The 24,749-nt window shown below is 40.0% G+C and overlaps 1 protein-coding gene across 1 annotated transcript in view; it reads left to right on the top strand.

Moving 5' to 3' along the window:
- KCNK13 (potassium two pore domain channel subfamily K member 13) overlaps window positions 1-22,301 on the top strand; it is a gene marked incomplete at both ends in the record, with an annotated part of 62,121 nt that extends 39,820 nt beyond the window's left edge. Inside the window, one exon of the mRNA XM_084287332.1 lies at window positions 21,409-22,301. Within this exon, the coding sequence (XP_084143458.1) occupies window positions 21,409-22,301 (893 nt within the window). The remainder of the gene's footprint in view (window positions 1-21,408) is intronic.
- Between the last annotated feature and the right edge of the window lie 2,448 nt (window positions 22,302-24,749).

Here is a 24,749-nt window from a genome sequence, read left to right on the forward strand (position 1 = left end):
TAACATGCAAACCCTGACTGGGCAAGCAGGAAAGCAAGGCTCCTATAAAAACATGAGAAATTCCTGAGGAGGCCAGACCAATGGTCCCTTTAGTCCAGTGTAGTGTTCCAGCAGCAGCAGGAGGTGATGAGATTTAGGTAAGTGAGCCTGGTCAGAGTCACAGGTCCATACTCCTTGTACTTCCTCAGCACCCAGAACTGTTGGATGTGGTTGTTAAAGAGCAGGTTCCGACCTTTTCCTGCTGTCATCTGCTCACAGACTTCTTGTCCATCCATTTGTCCAATTCTTTATTGAGCTTGCTAATATTGTCTGCCTCTATGGTCTCTTGTGGAGGCAAATTGTAGACATTCAAAACACCAGTTGTATGAAGTAATTTCCTTAAGTTTTAGAGCAGTTTCTTCCTTGTTTTGCTGAGCGATGTGCTAGTTCCGGTATTTCAGAATCTGAGGAACAACATATCCCAATTCAGTTTGTTGTTGCTATTTGTTTGTTTGGTTTTGTTTTTTATTTTTTTTTCTGCATGGAATTTGCATTTGTGGAATTTCATTACCCAGACAAACTTAGCATCATCTGCAGATCTGTGCATCTCACTGCGCACCCTCTTCTTGCAGTCATTGATTCAGCCGCTAAATAAAACAGGTCCCAGTACCAATTCCTGGGAGACCAGCACATTCAGAAGAACTCCTCTACATGTCAGTCTACAGAATTCCTCTTCTACATTTTTGACGACAGTGATTAAAAAAAGATGTAGTAAGACAGCTTCACTTTGACGTTTCAGATGGATCTCATGGACATTTAGTAAAGAGAGGGTATAATAAGAAGAGAAAGTTTGGTCTGTGAAGTAAATCTCAGGGCAGACCAGTTCTGAAGCTGCATCCACAGTTCTGACTCCTAAAGTGAAACTCTGAGTTAGGGTCTGAACAGAGAAATTTTCAGGCAGATTTTTTTTTTTTTTTCATTTTGTTTCCAGTATACTAATCAGGAGTGGAAGCTTGTACTTTTGTTAGAATAATTTTGATTTATTCTTCTCCTGTTCTTGACTTGCACTAAATCCATAGTAATTTGACAGACACCTGGCATGATGCTCTTCATGAAAGCTCTCTAGGTGGTGTGCAGATTTATCAGATGGCACCTTATATTCAAAGACATGTTCAGGGGATGTCAGGAGCCTGACACATTTCTTACAATGCTGTAAGTGACAGCATAAATGTGGGTAGTACAGGGGGCCAAATTCATCTAGAGAAGCCTCATCCGACAGCACCCACTCACCAGCAAAACCCCTGGAATTTGCTCACCAGGCAGCAAGCAGGAGGAACACACAGGGTTGCTTGATTTTGAACAGCAGGAGCTGCCTGTCTGCGTGTGCTCCACGACTATATGCAGGCAGAGGAGGAAGGAGCCACAGTGGTGCAATTTAGGAGAAATTTCTTTACTGAAAGGGTGGTGTGGAACAGGCTGCCCAGGGAAGTGGCTGAGTCACCATCCCTGGAGTTCTTCAAGAAATGTGTGGGTGTAGAACTTAGTAGCATGGTTTTGTGGTGGACTTGTCAGAGCTACATTAAAGGTTGGACAAGATGCTCTTAGAGGTCTTATCCAGCCGGGATGATTTTATACTTCTATAATCACAGAGCTCAGCGCTGCAAGGTGCTGAGCAGCTGTGCTGAGGTACAAGTGCTGGGTATCAGTGCACTGGGGTGCCGTGCCTCCTTACACGAGCTCTTCACCACTTGGCATGTAGGAGTCTCTTACTGTGTTTCACACAAACCCCGTGGTTGTTTCTTCAGCCCCAGTGCTCTGCATAAGGGATCAATGTCAAGAGGACTGAACCCTGATCTCAAACTTCCCCTAGCAGGCAGACATCACCAGCTGGGCTTTTAAGAGGACGGAGGTGCAGTTGTTGTGCATTGTGCTAAGCACAGCCCCGTTGTTGCACGTGAGCCATGCTTAGACTGCAGCCAGACAGGCTCAAGCATCGTGGGGACCCCAGCAGAGGACTGCTGAGCTTGTGCAGCTCTGGAATGCTCAGGCCAGTGAAGGTAACAGCATCTATGGGCATGCATGGACAAAATTAAGCATCTAGAGAAGTAACAAGGGGAGAAGACTATGATCGCTGGGCTTTTCAATACCTAAGGGAAAGTTGGCTTTTTGTGTATCATGTTCTTAGACTTTGTCAAATACATTCTTAATTAAACACATTTTAGGTACTTTTGTACTATTTTTGTTTTGGTCCTTGTAAATATTTAAGGATTTTCTTTGCAATCAATATTATCTTCTTGTCTTCAGCCAATTATTTTGATGTGCAGCCAGCTAGGTGCTCTTCACACACTTTTACTTCAGCAAGTTAATTCCTAGCTGTGTTTACTTCCAGAGAATGTTAATTAAAAGGTGATTAGGTGATTGTTTGATTGATTGTGTTTGTTTTGTTTGTTTGTTTTTTAACCAGGAAAAATCATCAATCTGTGTAGTCTCTCTTTAAATGATCTCTTTTGTACTCTCACCAAATTGCTGTGCTTAGACCCAACTTGGACATGGACATGGTGCTTTAGCTTTGTGAGCTAAAGTTTGAAACATTTTTGGTCTCTCTAGCCCAGTTTGAGGAAAAGACTGATTTTTATTTTTATTTTTTTTTCCATTTCATGGCTCTCTCTGTTCATCTGCCATGGCTTACAGGACTGGTACTCCTCCTGTAAGCCACCTTGTCAGCCTAAGCACCACCCTTCCCAGAGCCCTGGGCCCCAGGGAGCTCAGATGTGGTTTTCCTCTCCAGGACCACATATTGAAGCTTATCACACACAAACTCTTCAGATAGTCATCTCAACCATAGCTTTTTCTAAAGAGTTAAAGAAATACTCAAACTGAGCTGAAATGTCTGTTTGCTGAGATGGACTGCACCATCTTTCCAGAATTCCGTATCTTTTCATTTAGACTCCTTTCATCGTAGCTATCATGCCTTCTCCTGCAGAGAAACATGGCTCCTTCTGCTCCGTACAAAGTCCCAAAAAAACTTTCTTCTGACTGCCCTTGGCTTCCTTTTCCTCTTTAAAACCTTTATGTTTGTTCCTTTGCATGACCTACCGTTAAACATTGTTCCTTCCCTGAGAATGAAGGGAATCAAATTGATTGTTTTCTGGCTCTAAACCCTTCTTGGCGTTTTCATCAGCTATCCAGAATTTGGTTACTGAAGTCAAATTCTTTGTTTTATGTTTATTTACTCCAGAGGGGAGGTTGACATGTCAGCCCTAGGCTGAGTTACTACATATTGAGCCAGATAATTTGATACAATTGCAAACTTATCTATTTACTTACTTAGCTTGTTCTACACAAAGTCCTCAACTCATCACGAGATGTCACACAGCTTTTTTATTCACTCCTCAGAACCACTTGTCAATTAAGAAGTAATGATCTTGAGCAGTGCTATACAAATGTAGGGAAAGACAAAAGTAGCGTGCAATATGAGTATATATAGTTTTCAGTCTACATTGTTCTTCTGCATTTCAGAGTTTGTTTCTGTAATACGATATCCACTCTCATCACACAAAAATTAATGGCAAAGCTTCACTTCTTAAGATGAGAGTAGCAATTTCCAGGAATTCCACATCAACAGCAGCAGGCAAAACCCCAATTTCTTGACAAGATAAAATGCTGGCAAAAGTAAACAACTGTATTTTTAGTTTTTATGCTTCTATCTTATAAGATATTTTTATTATAAATAGCTAGCTCTCACTGAATCCCAAATCAGTGTGGACGGTGGATCAAATTTTACCTCACCCTTATTGGTGCAAAACCAATATAATTACATTGATTGTAGTAGATTTATGTCTAATTTGTAACATATGGTTTGTATCAAGGCCAAAATCTGATTGCCCACTATATTTGTCTGAGATGCAATCATGTACAAATAGTACAGAAATCTGTCTAAACTCCGTAGTTATTACTTGGTCAACTGGATTTTTCTGCCCTCTGGTAATAAAAGTAGTGAGCAACTAAATTCAAACATTTAACATTACTCTAAGAAACATATTTTCAGCCTCAGCTGATTAAATGGAATTTGATTAACTGTCTTACTTCCATCCTACTGAAATGAAAGGGCTTTTCTTGCAAGGATAGGGAGGAGATGGCAAGGACAATTATATGACAGTGCTTCAGTAAGGAAAGGGTTGCAGATGTGAAAGGAGCTGCTAATGATTCATAATTCTCCTTGGTTAATACAGAGCAAGTACTTGCTAATGACAAAGTTTCTAGTTTAATTGAAAGATTTAACTAGCTTCCTCCCTTACTTAATTCCACTAAGTTTTTGGAGAAGTGTTTGCACATGCATATAGTCGTATTGACCCATGCTCTGTCTTCCTATTCAATTCGCTTATCTTTCCCATGACACTGGCATTTCTGTTAAATTGAATCTAGGAAGCATGTACCTATCAAATTATGTTCTTTATCTAGAAAGTAAGAACTGTGTGATACTTTATGCACAGAAACAAGGTAGGAGCTCCCAGCGTATTGTTCTGCCTTTATACTGTCCTTTAGGTATGAATAAGGAGTAGGTCTGATTTCCAAGAGAATAGGAAATGCATTTATTTCCATCGTGGAAAACAGCACGAACATTTTTCAATTTTCATTTGTTCTGTGATCGCTTGGAAGAGAAGGCAGCAATTGGTTGCCCAGGCTGGGGCTGTACTCAAAAGCATCAGCTTTCAAACAGAAGAACAAACTATTCTTGCCAGAAGGTGGAATGTCATGTGGAAACATGGATATCCAGAAAGCAGCCCCTGAAAAACAATTCTCCTCCCTATAATTTTTGCAAAGCCCTGTACATGACTTCTCTGCTCCCCATCTGAAGCCCTGAGCACTGTTGTGGCTCAGGAGAGCTGTGCAGGGCACTGCCTGCTTCCTTCACAAAGTCGCTAAGAAACTAAAAAAGTTGCTGTGACTTTGAAACCATTAATTTTTCCAGCTCCTGGCTGGGTAAAAGGAAAAAAAAAAATACAAAAAAGTGTACAAGCCTTGTTTGCAGCAGAAAACAAGCCTCTAATGGAAGTGTGATAAACTCCCTTCCTTCAACTATTTCACTAACAGCCTTTTTATTCTAAAAGAGATTCTTTTGTGACACAGGCTTTTGCACCTATTTTTCAGCGTGTGCATTATATGCTATATCAAAGCACTATTTCCTTTTCATGTATGGCAAACTGTTTGGGACATGGCGGCTGGGAAGCCATTATAGAGAGACAAAAGGCTGCATGGGTTCCTTTTTGAACAGAAAGGACTTGATAAATAGCTTCAAAACTTTCAGATTTGTTTTCACACAGTTAGCCATGGCATTGGTCACTTACACTCCTGAGAGATCCCATTATTTAATTCTTTGCTTCTTTTCCAAATTAAAACATGCTTTTCAGAACTGTGAATGATGAAATTGGAAACATTTAAGCCTATTACCAGTACAGGTGACATCTTCAAAGCTTCTGGAAAGAGCCAGGACTTTGCTGTTTCATGATAACATTTTTTTGATATATATATATATATATTTTTTTTTTAACGAGCCACATGTTTGGTTTTGAGAGTTATTCAAACATTTCTTCTTCCCCTGGCAGAATACATTTTTAACTAGTGATACTTCAGTTCTTGTGACAAACATATGTAGTGAAAGCTTTTTCAGGTTCACTATTTTCATAAGCAGAATCTGTAAAATCATTTTCATTAACTGTAGTTATTTAATTGATCAGCACTAAATGTATCAAGTAAACCACCACACACATGGAAAAAAGTATTTACAGAGCAGCTGTATACAGGCTGCCAGCAGCTGAACCTCTCTGCTTCCAGGTGTAACAGCTTCTGAAAGACTGGGAAAAACTATCTTCCAAAATAATCTAAGTCATCTCTGGGATGATTCATGTGAGAAATTTCTCTTTGTGCTTTTTAAAACGTTTTAATTTCATTTAACACCTATGTTTGAAATGATGGACCTTTCTTATGTGACTATGTCTTAGCACTGAGACCAGGAAATAGCCCTAGATTACATCTTGCAAACTTCCAGAAAGGTAGTTCATCTGCTGCACTCCAAATCCACTGTAATCTCTTGAAAGTTCAGACAGGCATTCACCCCCCAGAGTTTTTGCTCTTATAGTTTTCAGCCTTATGATTTCAACTCAGTGGTTGTCACGTCTTCAAGTAATCACTCAGAAAAGAGTTCACTTTTCCTTGAGGCTCATGAGTATCAAACTCTGGTAGGTATCTAATTTGTTGGACCAGGCAGCTACAGATACCTGTGGGCAGAGGTGAGCGATTCTTTAAAAAGTTTTATGTTTTCAGCAACAGTATAGTGCTTTCTCATAAACAAAATCTGTTAATTCAGTTAACAAACTTGCAGAGAGAAACCTCATAGAGCAGAGGAAAACCAAGTAGAGTTTCTGAGAGTCTCTTAAAGGCTTCTACAAGGTGTGTTTAACCTTTGATCAAAAGTATTTCAGAAATGGTTTTGCAATTTTCCTTCTAAAAAGATTCACCCCAGTTTTATCTTTCACAAATGGGTGTCTCTTTTTCTAGACATAATTAAAGTATGATTTTGTTCCCATAAATCTGCAAATACCTGTCTGGAAAGCCTTATATCCCTTTTATCCTTCAGATAGTTTCATGTTCCACTGGACACACCCTATAAGCATTCTCCAGAAGCCCCTTCCAACCTCAGCCATCCTCTGATTTGGGATGTCCTCAGTAGCTTTTCACCACCCTTTAACATCCCGTAATCTCATTCAATTCTAGTCTCTCTGAATGCTTGTGGTGGTGCTTTATAATTGCTCATGTGGGTAAGGCAGCTGATGTACAGAGAGCAGGAGTTGGGCATCATGCAGAAAGGCAGGAAAAGAGAGAATCAGTCCCTGCATGAGGCGTTGTTTTGTGGTTCACAGGCAGGGGCAGGTGCTTTTTGTTTAGGAAACCCATGAGAAAAGTGCCAGCAGCTCTCACAGCCACCCAGTGGCATAGCAGGTCCTTGCCTTTTGAACCAGGTGGACATAAACTGCAGACATAAACTAAACTGTATGTTTTGCTGTCATGCAGGTAGAAGCCAGCACAATCTCACACAGTCCAGACTTACTCTTTCCTCCAAACCAAAAACCACTGTGCTGTCTATTGCTGTCATTAATATTTGTTTGTGTGTTGTTGGTTGTTCTCTTTTTTTTTTTTTTTTTTTTTTTTTTTTCTTCTGTATAGAATCTTTAGTTGGTCTTGACATTTTTGCACCTGGTGGCAACAATGCTTCTTTTGTAGAGGATTTCTCCGGAATAGCCTGGCACTGTTTCACAAAACTAGCTTCTTTATTCAAGTGTCCAACCATCAGTCTCCCCAGCATAACTTCTTGCTTTTAAAATGTTTAAAAGGGTGAAAAATAGCCTTTGCCTCCTTTCTAAATCCTAGTCTTTGATCTATCTTATACATGTTAATGGGTAGGAAATTCAAAGCTGATAAAACACATGTTCAAGCTCTTCATCATATGCTCATAGCAATTGCTCAGAGAAATGCCAGTGCTACATCACCAGCTCTCCAGTGGCAAATATTCGTCACAGTCTCTGTTAACATAGCTGTCATCATTGTCTGCCAGTTTTCATAATTTTAATCAGAATAATCATATTTTCTTCTTCTTTTATGCAGAATATTTCAAGAATCTTACTACATACCATACCAACAGCTCTTTCTGTATGGTGTGAGCTCATGTTCTTTGCTTTTTATTTGTAGCCCCTGAAGCATCTGCTTTGTAATTCTGATTATTTTTTTTGGTCATTTTCTTAGCTTTTTGGGGGCTGTCTGTCAGTCTCTGAGGAACTAAAGTGGTGTTTGTGCTGGCTTTTATACTTGCTCCTTTGATCTGTCGTTCAGCTTGATGTATCCAAGTGTCAGCCTAACTTCATTTTCCGGCTGAGGTTTTCTGTTACATTGAGGTAGCAATGCCAAGGCCCTTGGCATGTGATGGTTTTGGTAGTGATGCCTCCCAGGCTGCCTTTCTGTCATCAAGATAAAGCTTGAAATTGGTTAGGAAGATGTAATCACACACAAACACATGTGCTCATGAACTGTTTATTCACATCACCAAAAATCATCTTTCCTTATCTGAGTCCAGCTGCCTTTCAGCCTATGTAAAAGATCTCTCCTGTCCTGTCTTCTTCCCCTTCCCCTTCCCCTTCCCCTTCCCCTTCCCCTTCCCCTTCCCCTTCCCCTTCCCCTTCCCCTTCCCCTTCCCCTTCCCCTTCGCCTTCCCCTTCCCCTTCGCCTTCCCCTTCCCCTTCCCCTTCCTCGTTCCCTTCTTCTTCCCTTTCCCCTTCCCCTTCCTCTTTCCCTTCTCTTTCCCCTTGCTCTTCCCCTAATTATCACAGCAGAGATCTTCCTTTAGCTGAAATGCAGGTGACACTGTTACATAAAATTGCTCCAACCATGTCGATACCTAGAGACAAGAAAGAGCATTAATTTTATGAAACCCACTTCACCAAAAAGCCATTGAGGTGGTTATCTCAGCCTCATATTGCCAAAATACACACACACCACATATTCTCACTTGTTTTTTTCCCACTGTTGAATACAAAAAAAAAAACTTGCCTTATTGTCAGTAGCTTTACCTCTAAATGGGAAAAAATACTAAAGCTGTACAGCAGAGGAAAAATGTATTAGTACATATTGGACTGAAAAAGCAATTCACAAAAGCTACAGACATATGTACCTTTCCTACAGTATTAGGTGAAAAAAAATCCCTCCAGAAGTTACATAAACACTTTTTTCCTCCAAGAAAAATAAGGTTCTTTGTGTATATATGCCAAGAATGAAAGTTAAAAAAGAAAATTTAAACTAACCTTGGAAAAACTTTAAAATACACACAAATTTGTACTGTTTAGAAGGAAAATTTTAGTGTAGATAAACCCATAACTTAATTAGCACACAACATTTTGTTCCTATTCCTTAATAGCTCAAGTTACCATATTTACTCAGACTGGCTGCTTAAAAACATACCCTTGAAGCAATGTTCATTACAGTCCTGATTCTGAGAAAGTACTATTGTGCCATGACAAATTATGGCTTGACGTTACTGTTTGTTGTAAGCAAGGTATACTATTCAACAGAAGAAAAGGTTTATATACATATATATATACATATTCATCATAAATGCTTATGCTTATCTGATGCAGATATAATTGTATGCATATTTCAGTTTTGCATGTAAATAAATATATTCATCTTCTCTTCAGATGTATTGAGGCTGTCAAAAATTAATTTTTTAAAATATCTGTTTCAGTCACACTTCGAGATCTCTAGGTCTGATTTTGATTCTTCAAACATTACAGACACTTCATATATACCATGTATACGTTATATACCTCTCTGCTGAACATACTGTGCTGGGACTGAAAAGAAAAGGCCAATATTTTAAGGAGTTATTTTCCTATAAATATGTCTTTATGGAGACTTCTCTTGGTGCTATGAGTTAACCAAACATGCATAGCAAATCTGCCATTTGTTACATTTCCTTCCTCAAAGACTTTAAATCCAAATGTGTATGCATTTGATTTTTCAATTTGAAAATATTTTAAAATAGTTCTGTTGTGATTAAAATTAAAACTGATGAGAATGCTATTTTTTATTATTTTAACATATTTATATATTAAATATATTTTAACATATTTATAAACATACAGATGTGTTAGTAACATCAAGATGATGCAATTAAAATCAACGTTTCTGTGTTTTAAGAATACATAAAAAATACACAAGCCTTTAAATGACTGTTCTACAAGTCATAAAAAGTAACCATAAAAAAAGGAGTAACAATGCTTTCTCAAAATTTAGCTGTGCTTTAGTCCTGTAGTGACACAGGGTGTATTGACTTAAAAATGATGATGGAAATTCATTGGGTATAGCACCTCAGGCTTCAAAAACTGCATAAAAATTATAAAGGGAAACCAGAAGGTAGGTATAAAATATTTATAAGTGGAATTTATGATTGCAATGGAACTGTAACAAGGCAGTGTATACTTGTTACACAAGACCTGGCATGAACCTTAAATAAAATATAAACTTAATTACATAAAGCAGAATGGTAGAGATCCCATGAATTATCTTATACCAAAAAAAAAAAAAAAAAAGCCTTAAAATAATGAAAATTACAGAGGCTGTCTCTCACAGAGTCATGTATTATTTAAGGGCGTTGCAACTAAGGTATCAACAGCCCCATAAAGACATTTTCTATTAATATTGAATTTTTATTATATTTTACATCCAGTGTTGTCCCTTTAGCATTTTTTTCATATAAACCTCATAGATTTCTTAAAATTGGAAGCTTTTCTTAAGCTATGTTTCTGTTCAGTGCAGAACATGTGGTTTATATATTTGAAATGAGAGAAGAATGGCAATAACAGGTACTCAAGTCTCCAGACAGGTTTCAACAGTGACTCACTGTGAGCCTGTGAGCTAAACTCCACTGTGTTAAATACAGACATTGTATCATACACACTAACAAAAAAAATAATAAAATAAAAAAAATAAAGGCAAAACAAAAAAGCTTTCCTTCTGTTCTCTAAAACAAAATCACTCAAAACCCCAAAGTTTTGCTATTTTTGCCCTCAAAGTCCCATTCACACACTCATCATGACGCTGATCTTCTACATCTGTGTTACAAGATTCAGTTTTCAGAAGGCAAATAAATTTTATGCACAATCACTTACACAAGTCTTTTATATCCTTGGTGTATCACAGGCTGAACATGAGACTGGTACCATCCTCAAAGCATATCTCCCTCCTTTCAGTTCGGCTGTTTTTGCACACTGGCACTGGTTTAAGAGCAAGCACCTTTGCCATGCTCATCTCTGTCTGCAGAACTGCTGCTGGTGTTGTGTTCTTCAAAGGTTTTGGAAAATTATCATTTGATTGTTGAAAGACATAAAAAGGAAATGCCACTGAATCACAATTTTAGGATTTTATATAGTCACAGGCAATACAATTTTCTCTCTTATTTTGCCTATGTTATCCAAACCAGCCAACATTCTTCCTCTGTTTTTGTTGTTGTTGTTGTTGCTGGTTTTTGTTTGTTTGGTTGGTTGTTTTTGTTTTTTTTTTTTGTGTGTGTGTGTGTGTTTTTTGTGTTTTTCTTTGTTTGTTTGTTTGTTTGTTTTGGATTTGTACATTATAATCATTCCCATTTCATAGTAATCTAGAATTTGAGTAATCATTTTCCAGTTTTGATATGTGATTGGTCCAGGGAAGAGACCAAGCCACACGGGCCCCCTGACCTGCTCATTGAAAGAACCTGGGATGCCCTTTTGAGTCTTCACATCCAGGTCCATCTGTTTACCCTGTATGCACAGATGACTGCCCAAGGAAGGTGTAGTTTGAATAGCTGTGTTGGAAAGTTGGTGTGTTGATTGGTAAAGATGAGGATTTACAAAACAGAAGAAAGCATGGTTTGGGCCATTCACCTAAGACTCCAGGGAATATAGTCAGAAAGCCCCTGCTTTATCCCTGTCTAAATTTTTCTGAGCCTTTTCAGAATATGCATTGGTGTGGATGTTTTGCTGGGGACACGCAGGCATGGGGCATCAGCTGCATGTCCTTGGGGACAAGCTCGTGTCCTGGGTCTCATTGTGCTCTTGTGCCCGGGTGTAAGGGGCAGAGCTGCCCTGATGCTGACATTTAGGAAGGTTTTGAAACATAGAATCATAGAATGGTTTGGGCTGGAAGAGACCTTAAATGTAGTCAAATTCTAATACACATACACGTGCATAGGTGTACCTAAGTGTGCATCTGTGCATACACATGTGCATGGAGTGCGCATCTTGGGGAAAGGCAGTAACTCTGAAGAGAAACCACTTTCTCTACCTCCCAAAGACAAGTAGAGAGTAAAGACATTAAAAGTTGTCTTTTAATCCTACCAAAATCTCATACAGCAGAGAAGCAGCAGACTCCTACTGTTTTCAGAGGGGGGGGGGGTTGAAGGCAGAGAACTCTGGGCCTAGTTTGAATTTGGGAGGTGGTGGGGACATCTTGAGATCCCACCTTCTTTTGTTGGATGGAGTCAGGCAGGACATGCAGGTGGGTCTCAGGATAACCTGGTATTGTTGGCTTCACAGGTCCAAGTACTCTGGTTACCCAAAACCTCAAGGGCAGCAGTCTCCTGAGCTCCAAGTGTGAGAGCCACACCAGAAGCTCATGCATGCCATGAGTGGCTCAGGAACATGTATGAACCAACCTAGTAGAACCACAAGAAGGACCATTAAAACCAAGCTTCAATATTCTAATTCTTCCCAATAGTAGTTTTCCATGATTGTGGACAGCTAAGAATGATGTTTGAATAAGATAGGACAGTTCAGTAGCTGTAATGAGTCAGACTCATTTACTGGTTTTACTGGTTGAACTCTTGCTACCATGAGCTGAAGGAGAAACTTTTCTGCCACGTGGTTTGGCCTCACTTCTTTGGAAGTAATTCAGCAGTCTTTGAAACAGTGGCAGTAGTGCTCTCTGCCAGGTTTGATGACTCTCCAGATAAGCTCAAGGGGGAAGAAATCTCAAGATATATGAGAAAGTGTAGCTTGTACTTGGGTAACTATATTTATAGCTTCATCAAAACCTCTTATATCATTAATTTCAGCTTCACTATTGCCCTTTAGGAATGGACTTACCCCTGCTAGGAGTTCTGCAGAAGGTCACAATCTCTCTAAGTCTTCCTGAGCTGGATGCATGACACTGCAAATGTAGCCTGGCACAGAATGAAGCAGCAGCCACGCCACTCAGGGCAGGGTACCAGGTCACCATCAGCCGGTCACTCAGCATAGTGGTCTATCTGTGGATATGACTCAGCCCTAACAGCCCTGGAGGCATTTCCAGCTTTACGGCTCCCCAGAGCACTCAGGATGCCCAGGCAGGAGGTGCAGCACTCACAGGCACCAGGAACATCATGAAACAGAAGAACAGATAGCACAAAGCAGTGCTGCTATAGCCATACGGGCCCTGCCTTCCCAGCAGGCTGAGCCTTTCTCCGCCATGGAGCTACCTGCACAACAGAATACCATCGCCAATGAAATACATATCATGGCACACTAGGCTGTCCCTGAGAAAATATTATTTCATTAAATATAATTATTTAATTAATATTAGGACTCAGGACTCAGCTAGCTCATTTTTTCCTCTGTATTTAGAGAGAAGGTCAAGAAGTTGAAACAAGTGTTTCTGACAACACGTGTGACTGTAGGTGTGTCACCACAGAAATATGTCTTTTTCTTCTCTTTTTGGGAAGGACTTTTTGTCCTCCTTCCTTTACAATACAGGACTCTATTATAAGCTTGCTGTCACAAGGGGAATGATGTGAGGTGGTTTGAGAGTGTTCCTAGAAGCGTTCCTGCTGGTGACAGGATTACTCCAGAAGAACTAGTTTTGCTAGGACTACTTATCCTGCTCAGAGAGCATAAGAATAAACTATTATGGCAGAAGTGAATTTTGCCACATTATTAGTGTCTTGACACTGTGGGAACAGTACAGGACATTTTCTCAATAAAGTCTTTCAAGTACAGCTTCTCTTAGAGTGGTTTTTCCTGCCTCTCTTTTAGAGGCACACCATACCCTTACAGAAATAGCTCAGCACAGAATGTGTACTGGAAGAAAGAGGGTCAGCGTCTTTGCAGTTATCCAGGACTTCCTATATTTCTCTTATCTAATTACAGTTTTCTTAATCTCCTCATTGTAGTTGAGTATCTTGGTCATATTTAGTTTGGTTTACACCTTTCCTGATCTTCAAACATTTCCTTGTGATTGTTCCACTGGTGAAATTCAGCATTTCCCCAGTGAGTCATGACCAAAGTAGAGTTGATAAAGTAAAACAAGGAAGAGAGTTAATCAAATAAACAGAAAATGCAATAGGAATAGAGCCACAACACAAAGAGCTCTGATTGTAGGTTAATCTGGAAAGCCATTTCATGAAGATATTTATATTTCTAGCATCGCAATGACTCATTATTGTTGCTATAGCGTTACCCCCTCTTTCTACCCACTTCCTCTTTGTGGGGAAGGCAGGAGCAGTGAGCTGTACTTCTGATAGCACACATTCAAAAAGGAAATGAAACCTCTCAGGAAAAAAAAAAAAAAAAAAAAAAGAGGTATTTTGCAAGACAATAGAAAGACCCAATCTCACGATCCAAAATGAAATGTAAAATCTATATGTCTGTCCTAGCCTTCCTACACACAAATTATATTTGGTGCTTCAGGCTTCATTCATGAAGGATTAGGACTGATGAACAGTTTCTCATAGTTCTTCATGGCACCATGAGTACCAGGGTATGAAAACTGGAAGTTTAACTGGTATAACCTGTGAATGTCAGAAAATCCAGAATTAACACGTGCCAAACTGTGCACCACCAGGCAGAGGAAGCAAGTGCAGTAATGACGTAGGAAAAAAATGCTTGCAGCAGTTGGTAGCTTTGGAGTAGTTTGCAACAGAAAAAATGAGATGAACCCACACTGGCCTGGAGTAGACATCTGGATTTGCCAAGGCCATTTGCTGTGGCCTCCTGAGAACACCAGGGCAAGGGTGGCACAAGTCCCCTGGGCTGTGCCCCGTCAGGGGAATGAGATGGGATGGGGCTGGGGGACGTGGGCAGGGTGAGAATGGCTGGGTGGGACCACTGCATAGCCTTGTCCTGGCGCCCAGCTTCTGGAGGCTGGCGCTTGTTATAAATAATCTTTTCTAGATTTTCAAAGGCTGATAAACCAGGATATTGAAGAAAGAAAGTAGAGAAACTGGATATTTTGTAGGGTTGGTTAATTATAGCAAGATAATGCTTGTTTCCTCTTGTATTTTGATATAAACCTGTTTCTGTTAGATTGAGAACAACATTTGCTTAATATTGGTCAATACTCACCTTCTGTCAGATTATTCATCTTTAGGAGAGCTTCCTGTTGGACACAAGTCAAATTGACTATTGATAAGAATTACAGCTGCTTTCTTTTCTTTGGTTATCCTTATTACTCGCTTCAGGAAACCATGGAATATGATCATATTACACTGTCAATATGTTTACAATTCTTCTATCATTCTTTTTCTTAAGTATCCCTGTATCCTTTTGGAAAAGGCATACAATATACTCTGAACTTACAGGTGGATTTTAGAGCACTTTGAAATAACAATCTTCAAGACAGAATTTTTGCTGCCAAGATGAAATCTGCAAAATTGTTTTGCGTAGGAGGTGTGTGGTGCTTTAGAAAATTTTTATTGACTCTGCTTGGAGTTTGAATTCCTTCCAACTTCTGCAAACGTAGCTCTGCTACAGAGAAATTCAGAATTAGCGTGTATATTCAGCAAAGAAAACTAAATTCTTTTTTAAGCACTATTAAAAAAAGAAAAAAAAGACAATAATTGAAGGAAAATTGAAACTACAAGGAATGTAGTCGCTCAGTCTCACTGAATAACATGAAATATATCAGGCTATAGTAATCAATGGATCATGGGTCACAGGCAAATCAGTACTGTGCTGATTTCAGAATAGAAATTTGAAATTTGTACTTCATTGCCATGCTGCCATACTTAGGATTTGTCATGTGTATCTATCAATGTTAATAACAGTGCCATATCCACAGATACATCCAACAAATCCATTGAAACACTCTTCGGTAGTATAAAAACATTTGTTTTTTCCAACTCAAAATGATGTGATTTTCGCTTGATTGACTATAATCTTGATTTCTACACGAAATAACTCTTTTTCAAGAAATGTCACTCAACTTATAAAATAAAGTTCATTAAATGTCATCAGCATCCCTCATACTATAAAAAAAAATGTTTATCACTAGCATTTTTTTCCTGCGGTTCCTGTTTTTATTTCTTCATCACAAGTAATCTTGTGTTTTCAAATAACCTCGAAGTGTCAGCCACTGCTTTTATTTCCTCTTTCATCTGATTTCATAATTTCATTCTGTATTTGCTTCTCAGTCTGCAGTTTGGCTTCTTACTCTTTCCCTATTCAGCTGTATGGTTCACACTGCTGTTCTAATTGCTCTCTAAGGCATTTCCCATCTATATATTTGCGGTTGGTTTCTCTTCTATGGGTCATATTGGAGTAACCTCTTACAAATTGTTAGGAGTGAAGTTTTTCTTTCAGGACTTATAAAAGAACTCAGACATGAAATTGCTGCTTAACTAAGTGTGATTTATAACTTAAAATCATTTTTGGTGCAAGGAAAATAATAAATAGCAAAAGTGACAACAGTTTTTAGAAAAGGATGCAAAGATGTTCCTAGGAGCCATAAGCCACAAAGTCTGTCTTCCATAGGGGCACATTGGGAAACTGTAAAGAAGAACAGAGCTAGTAGGAGTTTTGATAGAGATGATGGAGCTTTTCAGGAGGGAAGTCATGTCTCACAAAAATTACAGGTTACCTAGACATTGAAGAAGCACTCTCACAAATGTCCTCAGCAAAGTCTCCAAAGAAACAAAATTCTGCTGGGATAAAAAGTAAATTCCTATCACTGATAAAAAACCATTAAAAAAAAAAAAAAGTCTAGGTATCATTATTCAGTTTTTGAAATGGAAGCACATTAACAGCAGGGTCTTTGAGGCTCTATGCTGCTAGCTGTATGTTTAACAGTCATAAACAATGTAAGACAAGATAGATAACATTTACATAAGATAGAGAAGTATTCAGGGTAGGCAGCTATAAACTTCACTGTGAAGAACTGCAGGTGGATATCATATTACTGAATAACTAAGTAATAAAATGACAGATGAAATTCAGTGGTGACAAATACAAAATAGTGCACATGGAAAAAAATGCTTAATAACAGCCAAACGCCCGTCACTTGTTGAGCAAGAAGTCTCATCCTCTGTGGGTAGGCCTCTAAAAACATCAGTTTGGTGGTCAATAGCAATTAAATGGACAACCAGAAATTACTATGAAACAGAGCGCAAAGCAGGACACATCAGTATGTCCTGCATAAATTCATTGTACATTTACATTGCAAGTACTGTGTATAGTTATTTTCCTGCTCCATCTCTGAAGGACTGTACTAAGGTAGAAAGAAACAAGCAAGGCAGTGGGACTGGTAATATGTCTGAGCAGATAGAAACTAAGGACTAAATACTATAGAAGTCCTCAGACTGGAGAAGAAGTGGGAAAGAAAGAAACAACAGAAGTGTATAAACTCAGGCGGTGAAGTGAGAAAATGAGCAGAGAATGATTATCACTACAGCTAACAATGCAAAAGGTAGGAAACCTGAAATGGATTGTCAGGTAGGAGGTTAGACAAAGATTTCTTTTCCACAAACCATAATTAAATTGCAGAACTTACTGCCTCAGGAGACCCAATGTGTAAATTATTTGAAAAAGAATTTGACAAGATTGATGGATAAATTATTAAATGTGATGTCCTGAAAGCCTCTAAATTGCTGAATCTTGGGAAGATATGCCAGGGAAAGATGACTCTATTCATACTTTCTTCTTTATTCATGCTTCTTTATATCCTTTCTCTGAGCATCACACACCCAGTGTTGTCAGAGGCAGGGGTCTGACCCAGCTCTGTGGCCCTGCAGCTTGGCGCTGCTCGCCCAGGCTCCCACTGAAGTCCCAAGCCCCAGTGCAGCTGGCACCCCTCAGCTGACAGCCATGGCCTCGCAATGGCAAAGAAATACCACGCAATGGCAAACAGCAGACCTGTGGGTTTCCTGGGATGGCGCAGAGACCTGGGAAAGACAGCAGGCAGATCAATAGGTGTCCTACAACTGCGCCGAGATTTCAGTTCCAAATTGATGTATTTCAGACACTCAATTAATTATTTTGGCTTAGAAATGCTGCCTCAATCAAGCGTGCCAGTTGTACTTTGGACGCCTCGCAGCCCGTGTCCCCCTGGCTCAGTTTGGCACACAGGCAGCATCAGGAGTTGTCAAAGAGAGCCTCACTTCTATGGAGACACCTGACAGGTTGTTCTTTTTGTTTTGTTTTGTTTTGTTTTTTAACATTATATTTTGGAAGAAAAAAAAATGCAGTATTTCAGTTTTAAGTGCTGTAGTGTTACCCCAGACCTCACCCTCCTGGTCTATAACCAAATTGTCAAAAAGGCATTTTGCAAGCAAAGCAGGGAATCCACGTCTTTGGACCATTGCACTGTAGGGTATCTGAGGCAGAAGAGGGAGGATAAATATGTTTTTGCTGGTGTCCCAGTGAGCAGATGTGATGGATGGAGACACCTGCCCCAGGGCAGGCACCTCTCCTCTCAGAGACAAGAGCTCACAGCCCCTCCGATGCTGAGTAATGTGCATGACCCCAGCATGCAGCCAACAGGCTTATTTCAGTGTCTTTTGATTAGAGGGCAGCGTCTGATGTGAGAGCTTTCACTGACTTAATGAAGGAACTCATTTAAGCCATAGGTCTTCATGCTTGGCACAGCACAGTGTTGTCAGCAGTTTTACTACAAGAATGAATCCCATTATCATGTCTTTTTGTCTGTGAATGAGCTTTATTTTTCCTTATACAAATTTGGAAACAAAAAAGAGAGAAGCAAAGCAAGGAAAGCAATTTATTCCCAGGTAGTGTTTGCAGAGCTGTTGTATGAAAAGGGGTTTTGAAAACATTAATTTATTTAGTAGAGATTAGTGAGATTTCTGGCTTGATGGCCAGTGGAAAAAATGGGAAAAAATTTGACCTGAAGTTGTATTGGAAAACATAATGAAACAAATAATGAAAGTTTTGGTATGTTTAATTTGACACTTAGTGAAATGCTGCATTACATTTCAAGATTATTAAGCTTTTAAAACTCTGAAATGTATTGCATTTTTTTCCCATTTGTTTTACTTCAAACTGAGAGATTTTAACCAAAAGGTGACCGATCTTTCAAAATGAAAAGTTTTGCCACAAAAATACCAAAAGAAAACAGTCTCTTTCATTTCAACTGGTTCAGCCTTTTACCATTTTGCACTCTTGCATTTCTTTGTTGAAACAGTTCACCAAATTTACTTGGATTTATGAATAATTTCAAACACCCCAAGAGTCCATTTGGAGAAAAAATTACTTATTGTCAGTCAAGTCCTAGTCTGTAATACAATATACCAGATTAATTTTAGCTGTGATGGTCAAAGTTGAACAGACTCAGTGTCGTCCAGCACTTGTAAATACAAGACATTTCAAGAATTAACATTAGTTCTGTGACTAAAAGCTTATAGGTCACTTTTGACAAATGGTCTTAAAAGGAAAGTGCTTCTAAAATTAATATCTTTATTGTAATACTGCTTTTAGGTTTTCCATTTTAGTGCTTCTCTGGAAATGTTAGCATTGATTGCTCCATATTGAGATTTGTAAACAGAAAAGTGAATTTAAAAAATACATTTTCTCCAGAAGGTCAAAGCAGCTGAAGAGGAGGAACTGGCACTGGATAGAGCCACACTCAGGCTCGCTGCCTCCTGGATCAATGTTCTGCATTTTGGCGTATTTATAGCTCACTGTGCCTTTCTTGCCATGCCTCTTTGGGTGCCTTTGTGAAGCCTTTGTTGGTGGGTCTTTGCCCAGGCAGATGTGAGCTCAGAGACCACTGAACCTGAGCCCCTGACACGAAGTGCCCACGGGTGGGGACGAAGCAGCCAAAGGCATAATGCCACGCTGCAGGTGTGAGCACCGTTTGCCATAAATGCATCTCTCTTGCCAGAGCTTTTACTGTACAGCATCTGGCACACACGCTGGTCCCCGCTGCCGGCCACCTCGTACCAGAGGCTGCCCAGCTTCCGTCTCTGCCCAGCCTGGATGTGGCAGCCCTCCCCTACCTCCCCGCCGCCGCTTTGGGCAGATCCCACCGGCTGCAGAGGTTCCCCTTGGCTGTCGGTCTTTGCGTGTCTGTCCACAGGGTGGAGGTCATGACTTGCGTATAACAGGCTGCACAGAAAATAAGTCAGCATCAGAACTAGGATTAGAGGCGGATCGGTTCAAGGAGAAGGAGGGAAAAGCAGGTGGATGGAAACATTTGTGTGCCAGGAGGAACAATGGCAAAAAGCTGTCATGAACAACATTTTGTCAGTTTGATTTCTCTATTGCCCTGTTTCCTACTACAGAGAGCAGCAGCCCAGCTCCCTCCAGCAGAGAAATTTGACAAGGAGGCTGGAGCCTCCTCCAGGTCCCCTGGAAGCTGGGGTTTGGAGTGTGTGTCTCAGAGGGACACTACTCTGCAGGGCAAGAGTCATGCAGAGGGGTGAGGACAGGGGCTGTCACCTAAACATATGGGAGCAGAAGCAGCCTCCGAGAGGGATCTGTGCTGGTAGCAGGTCTCCAGTGGTGGGAGGAGGACTGCAGTTTGGAGCTTTGGGAAACACAGTCTCTTCACACTGTAGTTGTCTATCTTCCAAGCACAAATGTGTCACACTTCAAATACAATTTCCTTTATTTCCCAGAGCCTAATTTCTTTATTTTATAATTAGCATCTCACAACTGCAAAGTGAGGGAAACAAATAACTCTGTCTCTTGTCCGACATGATTTTGCTGTTTTCTACCAGGATTGGCTTAATTGATGAGTTATTTCATCCCTTATTAATCTTCTCCAGACCCTAATAAAACAGCAGCAAACTTATTTATCATGCATATTACTCTAATTTGCTCAGTGTTGTTCTGGACATGCTTGTTCACTTTTTATTCTTCAGCAACCTCTTGGTAAAACAAGTAGGTCTTAACGGCAGTTTTAACCAAATCAAAATTGCTATTTGCAAGCTGTGGGAAAGGAGGGAGATAAGGGAAACCTCTGACCTGAGAAATTTCTTGACAGAGAATGAGACCAGAGGAGATATTTGTTAGGTCCCAAATACAGATTTTAGCTGCGGAGAAGGACATGGACAAATAAGAAAGCTTCATCAGTGCTGACTTAAAAGAGGCCGATAATAAGCAGTCAACACTGGGGTTGGACGTGATGCTGGGTGCCCATGTCCCATCTGTGTCCACAGTTAGCTCAGTGAGGCACAGAAAGGCTTCGTCTCGGGTTGTACGGCTCTGGTGGGGACAGACTCCTGTGCCTGTGAGGTGAGAGTCATCCTTGGATTGGATCCCCTGTGCAGAACAGCATCAGAAAGGAGCGAGTATGATAACCCCAAGGCTAGAAATGAACCAGGGTGCAATGGGGAACAGATTGAGCCTACCAACCAGATGAAAATCCAGACCTTCAATAACCTCTGTTTTCTTTCCTTTGTGTTTTCTCTTGCTTGTTTCATTCTGGTTCTGGAGGAAATGCATGAACTTCCTTCCCCTTGCTGCAGGGAAGAGGTGAGCCTCAAGCAGGTAACAGTTTGGAAGAAAGTCCTTTATCTCCTCTCAAGCTGAGCTGTGCCACAGGGATTTGCTGCCAGTTCCTCTGTCTAGCCTGTGACAAAGCTTCTGATGTGATAACTAAAGGTTTATTTTTTTAAAACCCTTCTGTTTTGTCTTCCAGGGTTTGGCATGACCACCCCAGCCACTGTCGGAGGCAAAATTTTTCTGATATTTTATGGCCTTATAGGATGTGCAGGGACCATCTTGTTCTTTAACCTGTTCCTGGAGCGCCTGATCACCGTCATAGCCTATGTCATGAAGTCCTGCCACGAGAGGCAGCTGAGGAGGAAGGGCGTCCTCCCTCATGATGGCCGGCGAGGCTCGGGGACCTCGGAGGCAGACAGCCTGGCGGGCTGGAAGCCCTCAGTGTACTACGTCATGTTGATTTTGTGTGTAGCATCACTCATCATCTCCTGCTGTGCCTCTGCAATGTACACACCAATTGAAGGGTGGAGTTACTTTGACTCACTTTACTTCTGCTTCGTGGCCTTCAGCACCATTGGTTTTGGTGATCTGGTCAGCAGCCAGAACACCCAGTATGAGAGCCAGGGCCTTTACCGCTTTGGCAATTTTGTCTTCATACTCATGGGGGTTTGCTGCATCTACTCCTTATTTAACGTGATCTCTATTGTCATCAAACAATCCATAAACTGGATACTAAAGAAGCTGGACTGCAGGTGCTGCCATAGATGCCAAAGAAAATTATTTCGGTCACGGAGGAATGTGGTAATGCCGGGGAACATGCGCAGCCGGAGAAACATCTCCATCGAGACTGACATTGTCAACGAGAGCGACACAGATGGGCGCCGGCTGTCAGGAGAGATGATCTCCATGAAAGACTTCCTGGCCTCCAATAAAGTGTCACTGGCCATCATGCAGAAACAGCTGTCGGAAACTGCCAATGGCTACCCGAGGCAAATGAGCACTAATTCAAAGCAAAATGGATTCTCTGGTGGGGTTGGAGCCCTAGCAATTATGAATAACAGACTGGCAGAGACAAGCGTGGACAGGTAAAACAGTAACAGAAATACCAGTGACACAGTGTGAAGCATTTCAGCACATATGGCAACAACAGGCATCAAATGGAAGTAGCAAGGGAGAGTGTCACCAGAGGGTGGGCTGCACGTGACAAGCATACCTTCTGTTGGAAGACCTCTCACACACATTTTTTGGGCTGCCACTTAATATCTTGGCTCTTTGAATTGCACCAGTCTCGGCCTTCCTTCTTCCCCTTCCTCCCCATCTTCCTCTTCTTTCCATTCCTCAAACAGACTACTGCAGGAGAAATTCTGTTTAGCCTTCAGATCAATTTTCCATGCCCTGTACTTCTCCATTTATGTGAAATACAGATTTCAGGATAAAAAAATCGGTGGTATTGGAAGAAATCAAGAGTGTCTTCTGGACACATACTTAATTCAATGATTGTTTTGAGCTTTCCGTCTTACACTTTTCATAACTGTTTTCTGAAGGTATCTTATCTGAAACCAAAAGAGGAATCATTATAAAGCATACTCTGTCCTTCTACAGATTTAATTTAATGGAATAGAAAAACAATTTCCTTTTAAATATCACTTCTTAACATGTATTCTTGTGAAACATCTAGGCTTGAAAAGCCAGGTTCTGCTGCACTAAAAATGTTTAGATCTGGAGCGATTCTCTGACAGTCAGTAGAGGAACTCTGGAGCTATTGTGATGTGAATGAGAGGAGAATTTGACCTTTAGAATTTGATTTAGTCTTCCCTTTAAAAGGATACTGTCAAAAGAGATAGAATAAAAAATTACCTTACATTTTTTTTCTTCTATTTGCAAAACATGATTTTTTTTTCTAGGCTAAATTTCCTTCTAGAATTGAATCACTGTGGTTTTCTGTTTCAAAACTATCAAATTGTAAAAATCGCCATCCTGACAAGTTGTATGAATTATTCCACAATAACGACCATAGGCTTTTAGAAATTTCTGTCCATATTATGCTCAACTGTGACTGAAGCAGTTCAACATCAACATTATGTAATGCAGCTAGTAACTGGGTTTACAGAGCAGGCTTTATTCTGCAATTAGATTGCCATGCCAACATTCAGTGCATTATTATAAGTGACTGTGATCACAAAATCACTTTGGCAACGTCCTTTTTACCTCTAATGTAATTCTTCACCTGTTTTCTGGCATTCATTAATGATAAAGACAGGGTCTTGATTAGGGAAATAAAAAATATTTAACTCCTCATTTTTCTCAATGAAATGCTCTGAGTGTTCATTATGACTAGAACGGAGACTTCAATGAGAAGCATAATAACAGCACAAAGAAAATGAAAACAGGAGACTAGGTGATCTTTAACGACAGTGAAATCACGCTTTCTGTTAGATAACTGTAGAAAAAAGGGATGAAATTAACATAAACTCTAGCAAGAATTTAAGGAAGTCTGGGCTGAATTCCAGTTTCTTCTTAGTGCATTAAAGCTGAACACTATATGAGAGTGTAAATAAGCAGAATGGGTCACAAAGGACCTGAGCCAGTTCTCCCTAAAGAGAATAGTACATGCATCAGGACTGAATGTTTTCTCACTTCTGTTAGTAAGAAAACCTTTCAGAATACTACAGTTTTAGGCAACACCCCTATGTAGTTCTTAATTTCTCTCATATGGAACAATGCTGATAGCTTCTTCAGTTTAACTTGTATTGCAAAATAATATCATATTATTTTTGTTCATTCTGACCAGAAACTCTTTTATTTAGGTTCCTAATACTACAGGATAACATTTTAATACTCATTTTAAGCAATATTTGAATTTGAAAATAAAAACATACCTCTTGGAATCCTTTCCTATCATAAAGCAAAACCAGAGATTAGATTAAAAAACTGCACTAAACAAGTGAAAAGAATTCCTAGCTCTTCCTGACATGTTACAATTAAAATATCCTGATTAAAAGTCAAATCCTGCTGTCCTTAGTTGCAAGGAGAGCTTCAAGCTGCAGTCAGTAGTCAAAAGTCTAGTATCAACTCACCTGTACAGCAGCGCAATATGCCTAATGGTATCCCCCCACATTAGTGCTCATGTGGAATCCAAATCGGTTCACAAACCTTAACTTTGGTGAGAAGAGCAGTCTTATTTGTCACTGGGGGGAGGGGAGGTGTTACATATTGGAAAAAATTCCACTGAGATGTTTTAGACATATTATAGTACCCAAGATCTATTATGTTGTTACATTTTTTTTTTTTCTCCCAAAATCTTCTGTCTCAACCTTACTGAATAAAAAGACTTGCATATAAAAACAAAAAAGTTCTGCTCTGAAGTCTTCTTTCTGATTTCATTCAGCAATTCCTGTGCCCTAAGATTTCATTGTTACAGGAGTATTCCTTGTGCTGCCAACTATCAGAAATAATTTAGGACTCAGCCCATTGCTTAAGCAGAAAGCTCATCCTGGTCAGAACAGCCACAGACTTGAAAAGTGCAGCTTACTTCTC

Source organism: Netta rufina, assembly GCF_964035555.1.
Source record: "Netta rufina genome assembly, chromosome: 5".
Lineage (NCBI taxonomy): Eukaryota > Metazoa > Chordata > Aves > Anseriformes > Anatidae > Netta > Netta rufina.